The following is a 24,257-nucleotide window of genomic DNA, read 5'->3' as shown; positions in this document are numbered from 1 at the left end:
CCTTGCAGCCGTAGAGATGCTAGGCTTGTGCATATCGCGCCCCACATGGGGACAAGGGAAATATGAACTCCGCTGAGGAAGGGAACAGGGCCTGCTGGAGAAGGAAATGTAAAGATTTATGAGGTAGATAGAAATTATCACTTCACAGGCTCAATCCCTGCACAAAAGACAAGTACATTCATCTGTAAAAAAATAAAGATGAGGTAGGACTTAAGCAATGTTGTACTTTTCTTGTTCTCTTAACAAAAAAAAAAAAAAAATTAAGAAAGAAAGAAAACAGAAATTTCCCTGAGACTGCTTCTTCTTTGAAATTCAAAAAGAGAGAGACGAACACGCACACCCCAAACACAGAAACCTAGAAGACGCGATTTAGAAGATGAGGATTCGATTGTTGCCAAAGTCCACCACCACGATCATTCCATCAGGGGTGACTGCGATGCCGGAAGGGCGGTCCATCTGCCCAAAGCCACTGCCTTGAGCGCCAAACTTGCACAGGAAGCTGCCGTTGGCCTCAAACATCTGTACCCGGTGGTTCCTGGAATCGGCCACGATGATGCGCCCTTCCTGGTCCACAGCCACACCTTGCGGACGCAGGAACTGCCCATTCCCGGTGCCCTCGGAGCCCAGGAAACGTGCCGACTGGCAATCGGAATGAATGACCAGAAGCCTATGGTTGTTGAAGTCGGTGACCACCAAGTGGCCCTCGTGGTTGAAGGCCACACCCCGCGGGGAATCAAAGTGCTTCCAGAGAGCCCCCTCGAAGCCGTACTTATTCAGGAAGACGCCATCAGGCCCGAACAGCTGGATCCGGTGGTTCCGGGTGTCTGAGACTAGGATCTTGCCCTCAGAATTCACCGCCACATCCCAAGGGTAGTTGAACTGCCCGTTTTTGGTTCCTTTCTCACCAAACTTGAGGAGGAACTGACCCTCAAAGGTGAAGATCTGGATGCGATGATTGTCCTTATCAGCCACCACGATTCTGCGTGAAGCATCACAGGCCACTCCAGCTGGTCGGTCGAACTGGCCGGGCCGGGAGCCCAGAGTACCAAATTTGTGATGGAATGAGCCACAGGGCTTGAATACCTGGATGCGGTTATTGCTGCGGTCAGCGACGATAATGTAGCCCTCCTTGTCCACACTGACACCCCAAGGGCGACAGAGCTTGCCATCGCTATCACCCTCGCTGCCGAAGCTCAGGCCTGGGAGCCCAATGCCCACGTAGCTGCGGCCTGACTTGACCACCACTTTGAAGGGGCTGTTCTCAATATGCTGGTTGCACATGGTCACTGACACCAGATGCTCGCCCTCTAGCTGGGGCCGGTAGCTCACCACATAAGTCCCGTTCTGCTGGTCACTCACCTCTGCACCAAACAGGTTGCCATCGGGGCCAAGGACCACAGCTGACATGAGGTCACCTCCCGAAAGGCGTGGCTCACCATCATGGTCGTAGCCAATGACAGTGAAGGAGGCAACCTTACCCTGAAGGGCCCGCTTGAGGCCATCACCCGTGGCCTTTGTGAGAGGTGCAAAGGCCCCACTGCTAACAAAGCCAAAGGACTTGATGGCAAGGTACAGTGCCTGGTCAGGGGGTGTGAACATGATCCGATCATCTTCCTGAGGCTGCAGGAGGCTCCCCACGGTCTTCAGCTCCTGCACTTGGGCCAGCATCCGGTCTCGGGCCAGGAGGATGTCCAGTGCCCTACCCTCCTCCAGGACCTGCTGAACGGCACTGATGGTGCTCTCTAGCTTGTTGAGGTTTTGCCGAAGTTTCTCAACCTGCAGATACAGAGACTTGGCTTTCACCTGGCGGATCTTCTCTACCTGGAGGAAACGTAAGAGTAAGGAGAAAGGACATGGTTTTAAAAATCAAGCCCTCAGTATCCACAGGCCACATCCATATACTTAGGCTACTGCAGACAGAATACAATGGTGGTGGAGGGGGTATATGTGTCTGTACTTTGTGTGTGTGTGTGTGTGTGTGGGGGGGGGGAGTGCTGGGGATTAGAACCCAGGATCTTGTGCATGCAAGGCAAGCACTCTACCAGCTAACTGAGCTATATTCCCAGCCCAGTTGTCTGTACTTTTTTCATTGTCAGTATCAGAGAAACCCACACTGGGAACCCTCTATAAAAGACAATGGGCTGGGGCTGAGGCTGGGGCTCAGTAGCAGAGCTCTTGCCCATCTATGTGTAAGGTACTAGGTCTGATCCTTGGCACCACATAAAAATAAATAAAGGCATTCTGTACATCTATGACTACCAAAAAAAAAAAAAAAAAGACAACTGGCTTGGGGTTGGAAGTGGTAGAGCCCTCACCTGGCACATGCAAGGACCTGGGTTCAATCTTCAGCGCTGCAGAGGAGGGCCCAAATAAATAAGTAAATCAGATTGAGGGGGGGATTTTTTTTTAATCACCAAGCCCACAACTGGTATTTCTACTCTTTTGATAAAAGAGCAGAATCAAAATAGGCCTGGGGATGTGGCTCAGTGGGTTGAGTGTCCCTGAGTTCAATCCCCAGTTCACCCAAAAAAAAGTACCACCAGGGCTGGGGTTGTGTAACTCAGTGGTAGAGCGCTTGCCTGGCACATGTGAGGCACTGGGTTCCATCCTCAGCACCACATAAAAATAAAAAGGTACTGTGTCCATCTACAACTAATATTAAAACAAAACACACCACCCCCCCAAAGAAGTCTAATAAGCAGTTCCAGGTTACAGGAGATGACTACTAAGACGTGACAACTAAATGCAATCAGTGATTCTGGACTGAATCCTGAGGTGCGGGAGAAACAGCAAGAAAGAACACTATTGAGATAACTGCTGAAGTGTAACTAGGGACTGAGAGGCTTAAACACTGTTACTGTATTAAGATTAACTTCCAAGTTAATACAAGTAGTCAGTGGTAGAGCAATTGCCTAACATGTACAAAGTCATAGGTTTGAATCCCAGTTCATTTAAGGAAAGAAAAAAAAAAGGGGGGGGGGGGGGCCAGGTCCCAGTGGCTGAGGCAGAAGGATCATGAGTTTAAAGCCAGCCTCAACAATTTAGTGACTATCTCAAAATTTAAGAAATAAAAAAAATGTGGCTGGGGGGCTGGGGATGTGGCTCAAGTGGTAGCGCACTCGCCTGGCATACATGCGGCCCAGGTTCGACCCTCAGCACCACATACAAACAAAGATGTTACATCCGCCGAAAACTAAAAAATAAATATTAAAAATTCTCTCTCTCTCTCTCTCTAAAAAAAAAAAAAAAATGTGGCTGGGGTTGTGGCTCAGTGGTTAATTGCCCCTGCATTAAATCACCAGCAAGGGTGGGGATGAGGGGAAGGCATGACACAGAAAAAGGAAAATTAACCTTTTTTTGCGGGGCATGGGGGCTAACTCAAGTATTTAGGGGGTAAAGAGGCCATTTCTCCAATATTTCAACTTATTCTCAAAATCATGTCACATGCATGAATTTAAGCAACTGTGCATCAAAAATACTAGTGGAGGGGCTGGAGATGTGGCTCAAGCGATAACATGCTCGCCTGGCATGCGCGGGGCACTGGGTTCGATCCTCAGCACCACATAAAAATAAAATAAAAATGTTGTATCCACCGAAAATTGAAAAATATTTCTTAAAAACTCTCTCTTTAAAAAAATAGTGATAATTAGTATTTTAAAAAACTGGTGAATAATTCTATATACTAAACACATACAGACTTTTTTCCTTGTCATCCCTAAATAATACAGAGTAAGAATTATTTATACAGGGCTGGGGTTATATAGCTAAATTATAGAGCAACTTCCTAGCATGCACCAAGCCCTGTATCCCCAATATAGGGGGATTAAAAAAAAATGCAATTATCTACACTATATTTTGTATTAAAAGTAAGCCAGACATGATTTAAAAATATAAAGGAATTGGGCATGGTGGTGCATTCCTGTAATCCCAGCTGAGAGGCAGAGGCAGGAAGGAGGACTGTAAACTAGAAGTCAGACTCAGTCAGAAATTTAAGGAGATGTTGTTTGAAAATAACAAGTGGTAGGAATGTAGCTCAGTGCGCTAAAGCACCCTGGGTTTAGATTCAAGCCTGGGGAAGGAAGGGAGGAAAAGAAAATGGGGAGAGAGAGAAAGGAAGAAGGAGTGGGAGAGAAAGTAAACAAAAACAGTTTTAAGCAGAGAAGTGTAACGGATTTGTATGGCAAAAGTTTGTGTAGCATGACTGGGGGCAGGGGGAGAAAATAAGAAAAGTGGACACTAGCTATCACCCAGGGGAGGGATGACTGTAGCTTAGACAACAGAGGTGGCAGTGAAGATGGAGAGCCAAGTGGCAGAAAGGACAGCAGAGGCAGCACTAGAGGGACACAAGATCTGTCTCTATCAAAACACTGAATATTTGAATGTAGGGACACTAGGAGCCAGGGATCTCTTTCTCCCCATCTCTCTCATCCATGCCTACACACATGCAGGACATGTCACATGGAGAATGTAAGGAGGGTTGATGAGAGAAGGAACTCAAGACAAAAGCCCCAGTCACACAGAAGCTCTCTGCCCCTGTGTTTGGAGGAGTACTGAAGGCTGGACCCAGGGCCCCACACACACCAGCCACACACTCTACCACTGAGCTAGAGTTCCCGGCCCTGTACTTCTGTATTTGAAGAGCGGAGTTGAGAAACAGCTGGGGACCTAAAACGCCCTGCATCCAAATCTAGAGACAGCAAGCATTTGGAAACAACGAAAGAAGCCCTCTACAACTAAAAAGTTAGACTATAGGAACATAAACTCCACCCTGTAAAAAATAATTTCTTCTTCTGAAAATTCTCGAACCATTTAGAAATATATTTTATCTAAACAATGAAAATAGAACAATTTCTCAATGCTTTTGTTTGTTTTGCATTTTAAAAGTTCTGTAATTCTAAGTGATTAACCCTGTGAAGGAAGTGAAATTCTCACTGTTTAAGGAAATCCACGCTTCTGAGTGCTCTACTGAAAGCCAATTTCAGATAAGAGCCCACTCTTCTGAGGCCTGGATTTTAATCTGATTTTCCCTTGAGGGCGATGACGTGGTTTTGACCCATTCATGCTTTTCCATCTGTTCTCCATGGAACCAGGAGAGGTCTAATATAGACCAAACTTCTACCTTTGATTCTGACCCATGAAATTATGCAGCTGTAGCTAACCTCTTAAGGTGGCTAGCCCAGTCCACTAGAGAGTTATGTCGCAAGAATGAAGCGGTGTGTCCAGATACATAACTGAGTGGACTGGCAAATTAAGACTTAATCCTTACACTCGTCTATCTTCGTGTTCAAGAAACAAACCCTTACACAACAAAGAGAAACCCAGAAAGAGACAGGCAGAAAGCTTTTTTTGCTAGAGCAGAAAAATTAGTAAGTGGTCAAAGACAGGGGAACTCTAATAGGATCAGGGGCAAGGATCCAAAGCAAAAAAATACCTATAAATCAAGACTGAGGGGTTATCCAGAATGAGCCACCTTGTTTCAAAATTATCACTTAAGAATGGGAGCAGGTAGAAACAATTGTATGAAGAAGGGCTGGCTCTTCTTTCTAAACATGCAAAAGAGACTTGATTTTCATTTCCCCTTAAGAGAACTGCCTTAAGAGAGAAGACAGCGGTCAGCCTCACACAGGAGGGAGGCCAGGGAAGGTGAGGGCCAAAGAAGCCCCCCACACAAAGGCCTTTTTCATCAGGAAATCCAGAAGAGCCAGTTTGTGGCAGAATTCACTACAAAGCTCTCAGGTTGCATGAAGTGGGCCCCTCCAGTTATAATTAACATTCGTGGGTGGCATGAGACTGGCAGACCCAAGGGGACATCTCAGTGTCTGAAAACTATGTCATACCCATAAAGGCATTCAAAAACATGTGCTGAATTAAATCTTGGACTAATCCACCCCACCCCACCTCTGCCCACCCTCTTCTTGTTGCGAGGCAATTAAACCATATCTCTTCAGAAGTCAGAAGGGGGCAGGAGAGTTTTGAGGTTAACCAAATGGAAAGTGCAATGTAACTTAAAAGGGTACCGGCCCATATAGACTGCATCTTCCTGGGTGGGAATGCAAAATCAGAAAAGGAAAAATTGAGATGCGGACTAGGGGTGGGGTGAGTGGTCTTTTCGGCTGATTCTTATCTGAACAGCACACCACCAGTGCACTCAGCGCTCTTTCCTGCTCGGACAGGAAGAAAGGGCACACTTGCTGCCCTCCCAAGTGGAAAACTGGCTTTCCACTGGGGTCAGGAAGTGCAACCAGCCAGGACACCAAAAATAAGAACGTTTCCTACCAGCCTGCCTTGCCCAACAACAGTTTTGATTGTTCTCCCTTCTTTCTGCCTCCTTTTGAGTGTGTGCGATGTAAAACTTGAGGCTCCTTCCAGTCTTGGTTAGCCAAGTACATCTGAAAAGGCTTCTTGTTGTTTTGCTGCACGCACAGCACCCACAATGTTCCAGAGACCACCCCCTTCGTCCTTCTGGAACATGACCAAATGTTCCAAAGCCAGAGCTTGGACTAAGATTTCTGTACAATTCCCTCGGCTGGTGGGGGGTGGGGGGAGGCGCAGAGGTGGGTGTGGGGGTGATGAGCTCCCCGTTACCTTCCACAGCAGCTCGCACTCCCGCTCCTCCAGGGCCTTCTTATGCCTTGCGGTCACAGCCTTGACCTCCGACTGTACCACCTTCGCCTTCATCTCCACCTGTTCTGCCACCGTCTGGGCCTGCTCGATGCTCAGCTAGAGATTAAAAAGAAAGAAAGAAAAATCCCTGAGGCCTCAGAACCACCTCTACTCCTCGTGCATTTATTTCTACCAGACCTGAAGAGCAAACAGCCAGTCCACTTGATCCACTTTCTTGGAGAGAAAGCAGGCACTCAGGGAGAGAGTGGCATTTGTTAGACATGTAACTGAAGGAGCTGTTGGCAAGAGCTGGGCTTCTTGGTATGAGAAATGGCACCTACACGGTGAACGTCAGGCTATTAAGAGACTGACACAGTGAAACCAGTGGAGCTGGGTGGCTGCCGAAACCAGAAAAAGAGGATCAGATACATCGTGTACAACTCCGGACACACAAGAAACTTCCTCGGATCTGATGGCCTGGCTCCTCCACCGGGGAAAATCCTACAAGGCAGGTCTGTCTCTCGCATGAGGAGACACCACAGTTTAGTAGCTAATCCGTCAGGGTCTTGTCCAGTCATCAGCAACTTGGCTTGTCCTGGCCTGAACCAACACCAAGGGCACACTGGGAATATCACCCATTCTAACTCAGAAGCCGTGCCCTGCGGTCAGAGACTGTCTACACACTCCACAACCTGTACTACCAGCCCCAGTAAATCGGCAGGTTTAATCAGACATATTATTGTTCATAAAAAATTAATCCAGACAGAAGGCTCTGTGTTTTCATTAATATTACATGATGAGTGTTCAAAAGCCACAAGGATTTCTTTGAGGTACTGGGGCATTAAATCAGGAATTCCAACCTGACTGCTAATGGAGCAACAAGTTTTGAGAGTAGGTGATCCAATAAGGGGACCCTGGAGGCAAAAGGTTTTGGAGGTTGACCTGCACTGAAGAATAAGAAAGGTATAGACTGGGGGTAGTCAAGAATATGCCACTGCTTTTGCTAAAACCTGGGACAGTCCTGCGCAAATCAGGCAGGTGAGTCAGGTCAGCTTAACCCAGGTTCAAATCCCAGCTCCTACTAGCTCTTAAGGACGGGGGCATGTTCCCTGTCCTCTCCAACCTCGGAAAGGGTAAATGGGAGAGAGATCCAAGGCAATAGGTTAACAGGCTAAACCCAGCACCTGGCATGGAGTAAAACACTGTGGTTGCTAATAATTCTCAATTAATAAATGCCTGGAACTCAACTTCAACCATTTGTCTCCACAGCTTGTATCATAAATGAAGTTGGATCACATACCTAGACTTTGCATGTACAAGGCCCTGGGCTTGATCCCCATTCCCACAAAAAAAAAAAAAAAAATTACACATCAGAAAAACTATTGTTTTAATGACACTGAGTGTTTTCCAACCATATAACTATCTAGATCCAGAATATTGCCAACACTTAAAAATAAAACTCTAAATCTATGGAGGCAGGCACCCACCAGTTTTCCTTTCTCCCACGGAGACCACTAATTTGCCCTCTGCAGATTTGTCTGTTCGGGAGATTTTGTACAAATAGAAATTCATACAATACATGACCTGGATTTTTTATTCTATGGTACTAGGACTCAAACCCAGGATCTCATGCATACCAGGCAAGAACTCTTTCACTGAGCCACACCTCCAGCCTGACCTTATTCTTATTAATATTTCTCCAGCCCAATAACTTTGACATGTTCCACCAGGTATTGCTGGAGCCTCTACTTGCCACATTTAATCCTCTTGGTCCAGATAACAGTTGACACATTCCTATTATGCAAGCAACACTCATAGTACAAATGCCCAAAACACACTAGTTTCAAATAATTAACTACCTACCCTCACTCTATCCCCTCCACCCCCACAATCCTTACAAGGCTTAAGAATCCACTGAGATGGTCACATCTGGCACTGAGCAGATTTGGATGGTTCACAGCCTGTGATGTCTCCTCACCTTCAATTTCAAACCAAGCTCAGATGCCACTTTTGGGGGGAAGCTAGGGTGTACCACACCTCTCCACGGTGTTTCTGCACTATCTTTACAGCCCTGTCCCAAGTGCTCTGGCATGTCAAGCAAAGTGGGGACTAATAAATACATAGTCTAAAGCACTAAAGTCAATTTGGTTCAAGTTAAACATTGTAGATTATAGGACGAATCTATAAATTTTCTATCTGCTTATGTCTGGCCATAAGCATATTTACCAAACTTCAAGTGGCTGAACTGGATTAAATATTGTCCTCTCAAAATAACAGGTATATCTGAAGCCTCAGAATGTAACCTCCTTTGGATAAAATTTATGAGCTGGGCTTGGTGGCACCAGTCTATAATTCCAGCCACTCGGGAGTCTGAGGCAGGGAGGACTGCAAGTTAAAGGCCTGTCTGTGCAACATAGGGAGACCCCCATCTCAAAATACAAATTGTATAAGGGGGTTGGGGAGTACAGGTCGATGGTAGAGCACTTGCCTAGCATGTGTGAGACCCTGGGCTCAAACCAAAGGAAGGAAGCAAGCAGGGGTGGGAAGGGAGAGAGAGTTAAGCTTATGAAGAAGGAGGTGGGAGAAGGAGGAAGAAAAAAAGAAAGAAGGGGAGGAGGAGGAGGAGGGAGAAGAAGGAGAGGAGGGGGAGGAAGGAGAGGAGGGAGGGGAAAGGAAAGGAAGGAAAGAAAGGTAAGTTTATGCTTTATTAGGGTGAGTCCTGAATCCAAAACTGGTGTTCACAGACAGCCATGTGAGAACACAGACACACAGGAGAAAAAAGGGCAGGCAAACCACAGAAATTTAAAGCGATACAGATACGAACCAAAAACGGCTGGCAATTACCAGAAACCAGGGGGAAAAACAGGAAGGAGTCTTCCCCCAAGAGTCAAAAAGGAGCACAGAATAGCTGACTCCTGGATTTGAGACTTCAGGCCTCCATAACATGCCAGTAAATAAATTCCTAATATTTTCAAGTCATCCAATTTGTGGTTGTTTGCTACAACTACCCTAAGAAACTAATACAAGAAGCCAACAACAACAAAGATCCATTCAAATGACCTAAAAGATAAAAACTTAGAATGACCAAGAAAATGAACATATGCATACAAGCCACAGAAGCCAGTATGGGACCAATACATTTTGAACATGTCAGACTGTTGGTCAGGATTCAATGGGTGGGACAGAAATCTCACTGGACTTAACATAGGGAAATGAATGGGTGTGGGAAAACTGCTAGGGCAGACAGAGATTCTAACTGCAAGAGGCATTCCCTCAGCATGAGCTAGGGTACAAAGGGAGGAAGAAAGCTGCAATTAGAAGGACCCAGAAGTAAAGAGGTGGGATCATACTCAGCTAATTCAGGAATGGCCAAAGCTGGAGGCTGGAATCAACATTATTGCCAGGGTGAAAGACAATGTCCAAGTCAGGGTCTGACCAAGCACATACCACCTCTTAACACCCAACAGAGGGCAGAGGTGGCAAAAATGCTTCCTATTTATACCTACATCATACACTTGTCTGATTTTTGTACTTAAAAAAATAAAAACATAGAAAAGGTGGAAAATAGTGGTCCCTTATTTCTACAGGGCAAGGACTGGTGGCAGAGCAATAACACTCCTTTGCACAGGGATGGCCTGGCTGCCCTACTCACTTCTGGCCCTAAAGTCTCAACCAGGTTTACTCCTTTATTTCTGGTCAGGTCCCTGGAGGCTCTTGTGTCTATCACCCTGTTCTATGGGGAAAAAAAACGGTTTCTTCCATTTTTTTTTAAATAGATAGGAAGGATTTAAATATTTTATTGAAACCTGAGTAATTGCTAAGCATGCCAAGATAATGTCATTCCTTAGCTTGAGAATCAAAAAGAAGGTCATCCCAAGATATGCCGAACAGGACCCGCTGGACTAGTGCCCACTCTGAAACAAGGCTTTGGGAAATAGGAACGTGGGTTGAAGGGAAATGACAACAGGTAACAGGGCTGGGTCAGCTTTCAAGACAGAAAGACACACCTGCAATAACAAAGAAAAAAAACAAATTTGGGCTGGGAATATAGCTCAGTTGGTAAAGTGCTTAAGAAGAAGAAGAGGAAGAGGAAGAGGAGAGAGGAGGGAGGAGGGAGGAGGGAGGAAGAGGGGGGAGGGAGGAGGAGGAGAAGAAATTCAACAAGCAGATGATTAAATGAAAGAACATGTGATCATCTTTCAGAAGTGAACAGATCTAAGCCAACATTTGAAAGATGAGGGTCTTGGAGGTCCAGTGTGGTGGGGTACCCCTGTAATCTCAGAGGTGGACGCAGGAGGATCCTGAGTTCAAAGCCAGCCTCAGCAATTTGGCGAGGCGCTAAGCAACTCAGTGAGACCCTGTCTCTAATAAAATACAAAATAGGACTAGGGATGTGGCTCAGTGGTTGAGTGCCCGAGTTAGGGCCCTTGAGTTCAATCCCTGGTAAGCCCCCACCCAAAAAAAGATGAGGGTCTTAACCTGGGCAGGTGGAATCAGTGCATGTCAGCCAATTACAGAGTTGGGGCTACTTCATATGGAGGAGTCTAGGGCCAAATCTGAGTTCTGAGAGGAACTCAAAACTAATTGCAGAGTTGGTCCGCCCAGAATCAATTCTTGACCTTTGGCATGGCTTCTTGCCCGTTCATTTAGAACTCTATTTAATGTCCAACATTCTCTCTGAGGCATGGATTTAAGAATAAGAACAAGGCTCCCGTGAAAGGAGAGGCAGAGAGTGCAGTACAGAAGTCTGAGTCCCTTGTACCTAAATCCCGATCTACGTTCGGAGAGTCTCTGGTTAGAACCAGTCACTGGTTACCCTGGACTGTTCGTTCCCTTTCAGTTATTTATAATCAAGAATTCTCCTTCAGACAGCATGTGAAAGCTTTTGATTAACTCGTAGTGTATTGGTTCTTCAACCCTTAATTGTCACTGCCCCTCCACCACCATTCAAGGATAAGAGGTGGAGAAAAGGAAAGGTGGGAATGCACAAGACTCCTAAATGAGAAGGACTGACCACTGTGGGGGGGTAGGAGACAGAGATGGCATAAAAGTGTAATGCTCATACACACATGTAACCTCTGGCAGGTTATTTGATATCTCTTTGTGAAACAATCAACTACACCCACATTGCATGGGACTGCTACTTACACATAGAGCACATATTTGAGTGTGTGGGGTAGAGTGGAAGCTCAAACAATTTAAATTTAATTTAAATCATTAAATTGATCTACATTTAATGCAACCTGGGATCCTGGGCAAAACAATCGAATTTTATCCTTGCATTTCCACATCTGTAATGGGCAACGGTTGACCTACTTCTTAGAAAAATTTAGATTTGATAGACTCATAAGAGCTAGGCATTCTCTGAATTCATTGTGACAAATTTTTCTCTAGCGGCAGGTAAAAGTATCTGCAGGTCACCTAAACTGTCAAAATGATGAAGACGGGGGATGCAGAGTAATCCAGAAGGTCTAGGTTCATTATTGCATTTATACAAGTTTAAATAACTATGTTAAGACACTCGGCTCAGTTCCTTAATTCCTTTGTGACATGGTGCATTATCTATTACTCGTGCTTTAATTGGAAGAAAGCCAATTATGTTCACTTTCTTAACTAGGAAGGCAACATACCCAATAAATAAAAATCAGAGAGACCAGGACAAGATAACTACTGTAGGTTGTCTATAGTATCTACCTCACATCTCTTACCACTAACACCAAATGAAAAGTAAATGAAGCTCCATCTTACCCAAGGCTACAAAGAATGCAAAATAAAAGCTCCCTTACAGACGATGTGGTGCTAAAACTGAGTTTTGGTCAAAGAAAACTAAGTAGAAGTGTTAAGCCAGGACTTGTGGGAAGAGTTCTTTAAAAGACACAGTAGTACATGCCTGTTAATTCTACAGACTGAGGCTGAGGCTGAGGCAGGAGGATCCCAAATTTGAGGTCAGCCCCAGCAAATTAGCAAGACCCTGTCTTAAAACTTAAAAAGGCTAGAAACTGGGTGTGGTAGCAAACCTGTAATCCCAGCTGCTCAGGAGGCTGAGACAGGAGGATCATGAGTTCAAAGCCAGCTTTAGCAATGGTGAGGCACTAAGCAACTCAGTGGGACCCTGTCTCTAAATAAAATAGAAAATAGGGCTGGGAGGGGCTGGGGATATAGCTCAGTTGGTAGAGTGCCTGCCTCACATGCACAAAACCCAGCACCACCCAAAAAGGTGTGGGAGGTTGGGAGGGGGGTGTGCTGGGGATGTAGCTCAGTGTTTAGTATCCCTGAGTTCAATCCCTGGGCACACCCACACCCACAAAATGCTGGAGATGTAGCTCATGGTAAAGAGTCCCTGGGTTTGGGCTGGGGTTGTGACTCAGTGGTAGAGCACTTGCCTCACATTTATGATTCTCAGCACCACATATATAAAATAAAGATCCATTTTTAAAAAATCTGAGTTCAATAAACTGTAACTGGCTATAAAATCCTCACTCCTACTGCTTACCGTATATGATTAATACATCTTCAGAACCTGGGACACTTCCTCAAGGGAGACTCCCAAAGGAGCAAAGAGTTACTTCTACCTTTAAAGCTTTAGACATTCTCCAAAGTTATGAGATATTCAGTTATTATTTATCCAAAATAGTACAGTGGTATCATTTTAATAGTGTTACTGCTCATCTCCCCAAGTTTATAGTTAAGCAGCGCTATTATTCTGGCACAGAATACTACTTATCTGCCATATCATTTCTAAGCATTGAGTCCCCTCAAGCATTTGGAGACTAATATATACCCAACTTTAGTTTAATACTTTCCTCTTATGTAGCCCTTTAAAGTGGTTGGGTTATATTCTGGTGTGGAATATAATTAATCTGTTCCTTCTTCCTTTTTTTGGGGGGTGGGGTGGGGTGGGGTGGGTAACTGAGGATTTAACTCAGGGCCAATCTACCACTAAGCCACATTTCCAACCCTTTTTGAGACAGTGTCTCACTGCATTGCTGAGTTGGGCCTCTGCCTCAGCCTCCCAAGCTACTGGGATTGCAGGTGTCCTAGCTTCTATGATTACCTTATTTGGTCTAATGTCTTACTAATTCTACAGGGTTACTAGCAAAATAAAGCCTATTTCAGAGATATCTACTCTGTTTCTTAGGGTCAGTTTGTCAGTACAAACACACAGCTTCTAAATAATGCTGGTAAATGAATAGAAACGGAGAAAAATCGTGCTGTGTGAAATTACCCATACTCAGAAAAAAATTAAGAGCCGCATGTTTTCTCTTGAGTATGGAAGCCAAAGCAAAAGAAGGGAAAGATGGCAGGAAAGGAGGCTGAATATGATAAAGATATAAGACATCAGTAGAATAGGAGGAAAAGGAGGGAGGAATGAGGGAAAAGGGATAGAAATAAGGAATGAAATTATAGCTTGTTACACACATGTACAAGTGTGCCAAAGAGTTTTTCATCTATAATAAACATGTGGAAAACAGCAATCAAAAATAAATAAGCCGGGGCTGGGGATGTGGCTCAAGCGGTAGCGCGCTTGCCTGGCATGCGTGCGGACCGGGTTCGATCCTCAGCACCACATACAAACAAAGCTGTTGTGTCCGCCGAAAACACACACAAAAAACAAATAAATATTAAAAATAAATAAATAAATAAGCCAAGGGGCTGGGGATAGAGCTCATGTTTGCTTCACATGCACAAGGCCCTGGGTTCAATCCCCAGCACCAAAAAAATAATAAATAACCCCAGCCAAGCCCAGTGGCTGGCACACACCTGTAATCCCAGCAGCCTGGGAGGCTGAAGCAGGAGAATCACGAGTTCAAAGCCAGCTTCAACAAGGGCTAGGCACTAAGCAACTAACTCAGTGAGACCCTGTCTCTAAATAAAATGCAAAATAGGGCTGGGGATGTGGCTCAGTGCTCCCGAGTTCAATCCAAAACAATAAATAAAATAAATAAGCAAAGGCGTGAAAGAAATATCAGTAGAAGAGAGGAGTACAGGGGGAGGAACCAGGGGAGGGAGAGAGAAGGGGGATGGAGATTGAACCAATGTCCTTGCATACATTACTGTCAAAATGAACCCCAAATACTATGAGCATTATAATGCTCTTTAAAAAAAATTAAAAAGCTCCTAGGATATTGTGTGCTCAAATATATAACAATCTCACAATCACATATGATCTAAAATACCAATAAAAACGTGGAAAACTTTTCAAATAAGAGCTCCTGGGGAACTAGGCATAGTGGAACATACCTGTAATCCCAGCAACTGGGGAGGCCGAGTAAGACAGGAGGATCACAGATTTAAGGCCAGCCTTGGAATTCTACTTATTTAAGCAGATTAAGCAATTTAATATAAATAAGGGCTCAAATAATATATAAAAAAATATATAGTATATAAAAGTACCAACTCCTCCCCATTCTGTCTGTCTGAAGAACAGAACTAACGCTATTTCTTACCAGCAGCCTATATACAAAACGCCTCTATATGATGAAACCTAGGCCACACCAGTCTTTCTGGGCTTGGGAATAGTTTGTTTCTATGGTGTGAGTAACAAACTGGATTTTCAGTCAATGGAATGAAAAGCTAATGTGTCCTCAACCTTGAGCAAAGGCCTGTGCAGGCAGCTCAGGGAGGGAACGATCAGCTCTGTTTCCACCCACACCCAGGAGCCACTTTTGCCACTGACACTGTTTTCCAAGAGGGCTTCAACCAACCAAAAGGCCTCAGACAGAAAGACGTGTCTACTGCACAGTCTTCAGATCACTACTTGAGTATTGGTGCTAAAGCACTATAACCCAGAGCCAAAAAAGGTGTGCGCTCTCGCTCTCTGTCTCTCTCTCTCTCTCTCTCTCTCTCTCTCTCTCTCACACACACACACACACACACACGAGAGAGAGAGGGAGAGAGAGAGAGAGAGAGAGAGAGAGAGAGAGAGAGAGAGAGAGAGAGTCATGTGAGGACCTTGAGTGTCCCACCTCAACTCATCTACAATCTGGCTCTTCCACCCAAAGTGCCCCATGACCTACTACTCAAATTAATGCCAGTCACATAACTAACATTTGACCCCTATGGGCTATGTCTAGAATGTTTTCCATTCACACAGCAGCTTCTTAGCTCCATATTTAATTTAGAAAGTTGAGCATGACAAACATCTACTTTCTGCCCCTTTTCTCAACAAAAGGTTCACCTCTGAGATTTCACCATTTTAACCATCCTTCATAAGTTTCCAACAAATCATGACACTCATTTTTCTCCAAGAATGGCTGAGCTCACAAAATGCAGAAGAGTACCAGCAGTTCTCTCGCTTGTGGTTCAAGGAACCCTGGACTATTTTCACAAGGACAAAGGGGTGAATAAAATTCCACCATTTAACAGGTGAGGACCGGACACTTATAGCCCTTGAAGCTTCCCAGGAAATGCACCATGGAAGTTAGGCACCAGAATCTAGGAGGTTCTGGTGAGGCACTGTGGACGTACTAATTGTAGTGGCTTAAAACAGAACATGCACTGGGTGTGGTAGCTATAAGGCAGGAGGATGGCAAGTCTGAAACCTCTCAGCAACTTAGACGCTGACGCAAAAATTTTAGAAGGGCTAAGGTGTAAGTCAGTGGGAAAGCGCCCTGGGTTTAATTTCCAGCAGGGGGAGCGAGGGCAGAATACACAAACTCTTCATCGTCTCTCTTCATCTGCGTAGACACCAATTCACTGTCATGCAACAAAGTGACAACCTGAACAGCAACCCCTAGGCACTGTGAAGGTCTTTTTAAGGAAAACTCTGGTTTTAACAGTGACAGAATGAGTCACTACAGAAATACAGACTCTGAAATTTTAAAACTGCAGCGTCAGAAAAATCTGACTCATGAGAAAAGACTGTTTCAATATCATGCAGATGAACTGATAACTGCTTATAAACTCACTGAATAAAACCTGCCCTTCTCCAGAGAATATGATCTCAATTCTTCAGCTCTTCCAAATAAGGAACATATTTTCTTAAATGATTCACCTATTTCAAATACTCCAGAAAGTAAATAATAAAAGTTTTCCATGCAATCTCTGCTAGAACTTATTGAGCAATTTCTCTTGACTTTAGCCTTATCCTATAAGGGGAATGTATGCCATGATTTTCTGATTCTTAAAACCTTGTCACCTACATCAGTCAAGAAGATTTTAAAACAATCCAGGTACACTATTACCTAACCATGTTAAGAGACCTTTGTCAGCTCTCAATAGCACACATGCCTCTCCTTAACCCTACAATTATAGAAATTCAACAGACAAGGGTTTTAAATAATCAAGTCTTGATCACCCAAAGACACTCTGAAAATTGTATAATATGTTTTGTGTTCATCACTTCTCATCTGTAAATAAGCAAATCTGTTTAGGAAATACCCTTGACTAAGAAGCATTAAGCATTGCAATCCTGGTTGAAGAATGCCAATGTCTACTTGAATTTGGGGAAAAGGCTGAAGTTTCAGGTAACATGAAGGTATGTGATGGGGCCCATCTAGGTGTGGGGGGATCTAATAACTTGAGTCATATCCCTGTCATCCTCCCAGGACAGTACTAGGTACCCTGCATGGATGTCACATGCGCTCCTTGTGGTCATTACTCCACATGCCCCCACATCACAGTCTGCCCAACCGTCTCCACATGCCGACTGACAAGTAGGGGGAAAGGTTCCCGGTAGGATCAGTGAAAGGTTCGGAGGCTGACCTGGATTGCCTGGCGTCCCTGCTGGGCATCTGCCAGCAGCTGGATGGTGAGTGCCCTCGAGTCCTGCAGCGCCTCCTGGAGGTAGATGAAGCTGTGGCCACCGTGTCGGCCCATTGTGCACTCCCGACAGATGGGCACAGAGCAAGTGTCACAGTACAAGTGCAGCACCTGGGGACCAGAGAGAGGACACGTATGAGAGGTGCAGGATATAAGAGAGGAGAAAGCAACAGTGGTACCCTGGGTCCCAGAACCCCAGGGACCCTCTTCCCAACAAGCAGGCACCCTCCTACAGGTGCTTCCCTCTTGCTCTGCCCCAAAGCAAGCGGGGGAGCCCACCTTGGGTTGTGGGTTCAGTCATATCCCAAAAACTTTGGCCATAATCATAACTGAAATGCTTCGACAAAGACGCCGATGAAAACAAAACACCTCTCCTGGCATGAATGATTTCCCTGCAACTCAGCTTAATCATCCAGATAAAATTATGTCCCCTGATTGCAAGAATATCAAAAGTTTCTGTGGCACTCCAGTCACTGGGTGTGTGTTACCAATGGTCAAGAGCCCGTTGATGATGAGGAGGAGGAGGATAAGGTAAATATGGGACTGTAGCTCAGCAACAGATTTCTTGCCTTGCATCTGTGAGGCACTGGGTTCGAAGATAGATATTGTGTCCACCTACAACTAAAATATATACATTAAAATAAGGTAAATAAATAAAACACCCCACGTCAAGGAGCTCTGGGCTGTCTGCACAAGGCACACAGCTCGCATCTCCTGGGCACTCAAGCAAGCCTCAGAGTTAAGGTACTGGAACGGACATAAGCTAGTGTTAAAGCCAGCCAGCTTCTTGCCTTTCTTCTTCCTGCCAAGTTTTTCCAAGAAGTTGAACCTGAGAGGCAGCCAGTGCTGAGAACTACTGTATGTGATGTTATACTCTTCCCTGGGGCCCTGGCTCTGGGAAGCAGAGAGAAGGGCTGGCGCAACCCTCACCTGTTGATAAACAAGGCACTCTCGAGAAAGCATGCTCATGTTCCTTGGCACAGGGGACCCGTGTTGGGCAAGGAAACTTTTAGTGTGCAAGGAACCCTGGTGCTTTCCATATAGAGCAGCACATGGATATCAACGGGTGAGGGGAGGTTGTGGCGTGCTCAAGGGTACACCCGCCGTTAGCAAGGACACAGTCAGGAAGCCAACATGGGCCTTCTAAAGAGCTGGTTCCAACACAAGCCTGGCCCTGGCTACCTCATTCACCAGGCAACGTGGAGCTCCAGGGTGTGAGCCTCAGGGAGAGGCTGAACAGGAAGGAGCCAGGGAGGTGGAAGACAGACTGAGAGGCCTGGAGGCAAGCCTGAGGGCCTGCCCAGAGAGGGGCTGGGGATGAGGCAAATAGTGGGAAAGAGGCTGCTTCACTCTTTTGAGGTTTTTATTAAACATCCAAAATTGTAGCAGGTCCAAAGGAAACATCCTCCCACATGGCTCAAGAAGGAGCTGCTCCACTTGGGGCTATTGATAGGGAAGTTTTGTGGTCCGGCATGCTTAGACTTAGAAACTTAAAAGTTTAGAGAGAAAGAAACTTCTGGATTCAGAAACAGGAAAAGTTGAGCTTTAGGATGTCGGGGGTTTTTTTAATTAATTTTGTAAAGAAGTGGATCTGATGTAGGAGGTTTTACAGACTCCATACGATTATATAGAATCTACACAGGGAAAAGTGAAAAAGTTCCTAACTCCACTACCAGGTGAGAGAGAGCACTGCAGAACTTTTCCAACAGCAGCAATAGCCTGAAGCCAGGTGGTGAGGATTTGCCTCCCTCAAGGCCAATTGCTTTATAAGCAGGTCCACCTTTTTAGAGATGAGCTAATCCTTCTAATCTGTTAAAACTAAAAAATTCTCAAGCAAAGTCTAAATATTAACCAAAAAATGCTAAGCTGGATAAATCCAGGAAAAATTCCTGGGCAGCCCTCCTCCACCCACCCACCCCCCTTTTTATGAGGTGGTGCTAAAGCAATTCTACCAGTTTCAACAACCTCAGCCACATTCCTTCCCTTTGCTCCCTCCATTTGTCATGGGAATAAAGGGATCAATCCTATGCTAATGTGAAGTGTGAAAACCTTCTATCAAGAAGGTTCCTTTTAAAATTAGAATAAAACACAGCTCTGAACCCTCAGAGGTCTTCCCCTTTCTACCAATCAGCTATGCAACTTGAGACCACATCTATTTTCTTTACATCTTTTCTCAGGACAGCTGTGTGGACTGGCCAAAGGCCCCTAGCTTCCTTCAGGCTGTGGCTTCATGCAAACATAACAGCTTAGGACCGCTCTGCACTTCCAAGGCCTGGGAGTGGAAAAGAACCTCCGGCTGTTAACCAGAGGCCGGCCCGACCTGGCTGTGGGGCCATCTGTCCAGTCACCTCCTTTGACCTGCCTGAGCTTCAATCTCATCTGTGAAACAAACAGGGGGTCTGACTCGGAGACCCTTTCCAACCCTAAAATCCCAGGACCCCTCTCTAGGGACTTGACAACACAAACCAAAGGGCTTCCAAGTAATTCTGGGCTGAACTAGGAAGCTGGGCCTGGACTGCAGTTGTGCAACTGCAAGAAGTTTTCTGAAGCTTGTTTGTTTAACCTTAAAACAGCTCATGTGATGTGCACAGGAGATCCCTTGTGAATGGTTAAGTCTTCGAGGACTCTATAGTTACAAGTGGCCAGAAAAGAAATTCTGGCCTAAATAGGTAACGGCAGGAAAGAGATAGGGTGTCCAGAGCCCCTGGCACCAAACTTTTCCATGCCCTCCCTGGCTTGAGAGCCTGGGTGCCTCCACAATGTGTCAAAGGACGCCTTGCATGCAATCCCACCTGGCACCGTTTGACATGGGATCAGAGAGCCAGTGCTTCTGCCGTTCCAGGCTTCCCCAGCAGCACCCAGAATTTACTTAGCATGCATGAGTCCCTGGGTTTCATACCCAGCATCACCAAAAAAAGAAAAGAAAAAGAAAATGAAAGTGGGGATGGGTGGGGGGGCTCCAGATAACACATAGGCTATTGTATTTAATCAACTACAATTTTTTAGAAAGAACGCATGGTCCAAAATTGTAAGATGAAATCAATTCTTGTGAGTTCTCCAGCTAAAAGTTGGGGTGAAACTGGGAAGATTTCACAGCTCATTTAGGAGTTCCACATCTTATCTGCCTATAATTTCTAATATTGAAAACCCACAGTTTCAAAGCTTGAAACACAACCCTTAGGTAAGCGTGTACATGGTTGCAATTTTCTTTGCACGAACTGGAAGATTATTTTAAAGGAAGAAAGTAGACCATTGCAGAGGGTCCTGTGGCCAGAAATGTGGCAGCAGCCATGAACTGCTTCTCCTGGGACTGACCTGGGGTGGGGGTGGGGGTGGGGGATGGGCGAGTGGGGAAGAAGTCCTCTGGCGGCAGGAATTCCAGGGCCTAACACTGCCCATTTGGGGCTTCCCAGGCAGATGCATGGATACGCCCCTTCGGGCCTGGCGACAATCTGGCTGCCCCAGCTAAATGGAGCAGGTTTGACCTCTGACCCTACTAGTGACCACCCTCTTCCCTGCCCCCAGCTTCCAGAACGTCCCACCCACTGCCTTCCTCTCCCAAAATTTCTAAAATACCAGGCAGAGACAAAGACCTAGGAATGTAGGCCCAGCAGGAAAGGAACTGGGGGTGGGGGACGGTTAAAAGAAAAATAAATAAATAAAAATACAAAGTAGGCAGGTTTGCTTCAGCCCGTGATGAAGTGCTTTGTTCATGAACAAGGCATGCAGGCTCTTCTGGAACCCAGTTTTATACTGTCTGTGGTCCAACAAGGGGCACACACACCCTGGGCCCCTATTGGAGCCCCCCCCCCAACATCTGAAGAAAGAGCATCAGGTTTAAAGTACAGCTACCCATATCAAAAGAAGAATGTAAACTAAAAGGAAGGAGGGGGCAGCTTCTGATTGCCACGCGGTTTCAAGTTCATCAAAATTCCTTAAATGAGATATAGAAACTGCTGAAAAATTTTTTTTTTCAGATAGATTCCACATCCCTTAAAAATGATCAAGGACATTTACTTGGCCTCACACAGACTAGGGCTGTCCAGTAACTCCTGGACAGAAGGAGATCTCTTTACTCACCTAAGGAGGGGCGGGAGTTTCCCATTACAGAAAGGCAACAAATAAAATCATAAACCAAGTTGAGCATGTAAAGTCTACCATGAAACAAAGTCAATGACTTAACATCAAAACCAAATGATTTTAGATATTATAAGACTGAATGCCACTCTTCTGAAACCCAAAGTCCAAACCCTCAGCGGCCCCCACCCCCAAACACCAGGCCATGTGCTGCCCTGTATCCCTGGCCTGGGAGGCCTGTAGAGAAGGAGGGAAGGAAGTAGAAACCTATTTCATGCACCACCACCACCACCAGTTCAAGAGGAGATCTGCTGAGGACAAATGACACGGGGCTGGGGGGTGGGTTTCCCAAAAATATCTTTAATTTAAATAGACAGCGTAAGTCCATTTATTTAAAAACAAAAATACACACAAATGCCAGTACTTTTTCTAAATCTCCCCAGTGTAGAGCCCAATGTCATGGTGTTCCCCTGTAGTCCTGCCTATTGCAGGAGGATCCCCTGAGCCAAGGAGGCCAGCCTGGGTAAGTCTGTGAGATTGTTCATTAAAAAAAAAAAAAAAAATCTGCTTCTCAATGTCTACTGATAACCCAAAAATATGCCAATTTTTATGGACTCTACACATTTGAATTTTTAAGTATGCAGAACTTTTTCACTTAACTATATTATTAACTTGCAGAATGTGTGTCACTCTGTATTAGAACTGCCTATTTTTTCCTTAATAGTTGCGGGGTATGTTGCCATACCAATTTATCATAATTTAAAAGTTTTGACAGGCGTGGTGGTGCACGAGTGTCATCCCAGCATCTTAAGTTCAAGGATAGCCCAAGCAACTTAGGGAGACCCTGTCTCAAAACAAAAAGGGCTGGATGTAGCTCGGTAGTTGAGCACTACTTGGTACAGTCCCCATTATCCCACCAAAATCTTCCTATTTCTTTGCAGGGGGAGGAGAAGCAATGCCATAATAAATATCCTTGTTCTATTATCTCAAATTTTTGATTTGGTAATATATTCTTTTCTAATTTTTGGAACGGGGGGGGGGGGTTGAACCCAAGTACACTTTACATTTACATCCCCAGCCCCTCACCACCACCACCCCCACCCCCACCCTGTTTTAACTGCAGAGGCATCCAGTTGAACCTGGATGGTCCCAAGTCACTGGGATTACCATCATATGCCGCTGTGCACACCTTCAATTTGGTGACATATTCTAGATTCAATTGCTCTATCGCTTGATATGAAGACAATAGAGTAATCTATTTCCAAGTGTGGATAGGAAGGATTCCCAAATTTAACATCTAAATTGGGTCAACCTCGACCGGTGGACAGCAAAGGCAGTGAAGTGCCAGGGGGGGGCGGGCACTTAGGAAGACCAAACTCAAAGGCAGCAGGGGGCCTCTGGCTGAGGGAGGCAGTCACGATGGCACCCACAGGACTGAAGAAAGCAGCAAGCCTCACTGGGTCGGTTGTATACAAGGGGTTTTCCCAAATGCAAGGGTGGGAGGGGTCTTTTTATGAGTCGGGTGCTTTATCAGTGAAACAAACTATAAGAAGCCCCATATAAATCCACATCATTCAAAATCTAAAAAGTGCTCTGGAATCGAGTTTTTACTTAAGTTTATCTGGCAAAAACCAGAAACTGTGTATAAGGTGACTACAATCTGTTTTGAGGTTTTGTTTTTGTTTGGTTTTTTTGTTGTTGTTGTTTGGAGGCTTTTTTGTTGTTTTTTGTTTTTTGGTATTGTTGGGTTTTGTGTTTTGTTTGCTTCGGGGTTGTTTTGGGGGGCAGTGCTTGGAATGGAACCGAGGGGTTCATATATGCTAGGAAAGCACTTTATTGCTAGCCCTGACAATTTTTGAAACAGATCTCGCTAAATTGTCAAGGCTGGCCTCAAATCTGCAATTCTCCTGTCTCAGCCTTCCAAGTAGTTAGGGTCAAAACATGTGCCACAGCAACAAATATTCTCTATTCTTAAAAATGACTAAGGCAGCTTTTAAAGTTCTCATAAAAGAGGAGCACGTATACACAAAGTACACATATTTCCAAACAATAAAAAAAAATTGTCAAAATATTTTTAAATTGGGTGAGGTGGCACAGACTGTAATCCCAGGAACTTGGGAAGACCCAGGCAGATGGATGGCAAATTCAAGGCCAGCCTCAGCAATTTAGTGAGACCCAACAAATTAACAAGACCCTGTTTCAAAAAGGGCTAGGGAATGTAACTCAGAGGTTAAGTACCCCTTGCCGTGTGCCCAATCCCCAGTATCAAGAGGGGGGAATTTTTTTTATACCAGAACTGGCATGAAAAGGACTTATGATCTTTACTTATGTCATTTAATGAGTTTTTATATTTCACTACTGAAACTATTTTTTTCATTATTTTGTAGTACTCTTGCATATTTTCCACATGTGATATAAACCTTTTAAAATTTTGCAACGCTGGTGATTGAATTCAGAGCCTCACACATACTAGGTGAATTGCTCTATCATTGAACTACATCCCCAGCCCTTTCTTTACTATTATTATTTTATTTTGCTAAATTGCCCAAGCTGGCCTCCAACTTGTAAGATCCTCCTGCTTTGGCATCCAAAGTAGTAGGGACTACAGGCATATGCCACACCTGAATAGTGTCAGAAATTTTGAATGCTGAAGCACACGTGCCTCGGAGGGTTAAGGTAAGAGTCTTGGATATGCATGTAAACTATCTACAGGGAAGGCAGGGGGATATCCAAGAAGAGTACAACATGGGGTCAGAGTTTTCTATTCAGTCTAAATAACATTTTTAGGCTCCATGAAGGAAGAAGGCAATTTGGAA

General features: G+C 45.0%; 1 protein-coding gene across 1 annotated transcript in view; it reads right to left on the bottom strand.

Moving 5' to 3' along the window:
* Window positions 1-369: 369 nt before the first annotated feature.
* The window catches only part of Trim71 (tripartite motif containing 71), a 62,218-nt gene continuing 38,330 nt past the window's right edge, over window positions 370-24,257 (bottom strand). Inside the window, exons 2-4 of the mRNA XM_076868847.1 lie at window positions 17,308-17,475; window positions 6,586-6,720; window positions 370-1,821 (exon numbers count right to left, since the gene is read on the bottom strand). Of these exons, the coding sequence (XP_076724962.1) occupies window positions 370-1,821; window positions 6,586-6,720; window positions 17,308-17,475 (1,755 nt within the window). The remainder of the gene's footprint in view (window positions 1,822-6,585; window positions 6,721-17,307; window positions 17,476-24,257) is intronic.

The sequence above is a fragment of the Callospermophilus lateralis genome, chromosome 1 (genome assembly GCF_048772815.1).
Source record: "Callospermophilus lateralis isolate mCalLat2 chromosome 1, mCalLat2.hap1, whole genome shotgun sequence".
Classification (NCBI taxonomy): domain Eukaryota; kingdom Metazoa; phylum Chordata; class Mammalia; order Rodentia; family Sciuridae; genus Callospermophilus; species Callospermophilus lateralis.
The sequence above is the reverse complement of the archived record's forward strand: the minus strand, read 5'-3'. Positions and strand labels throughout refer to the sequence as shown.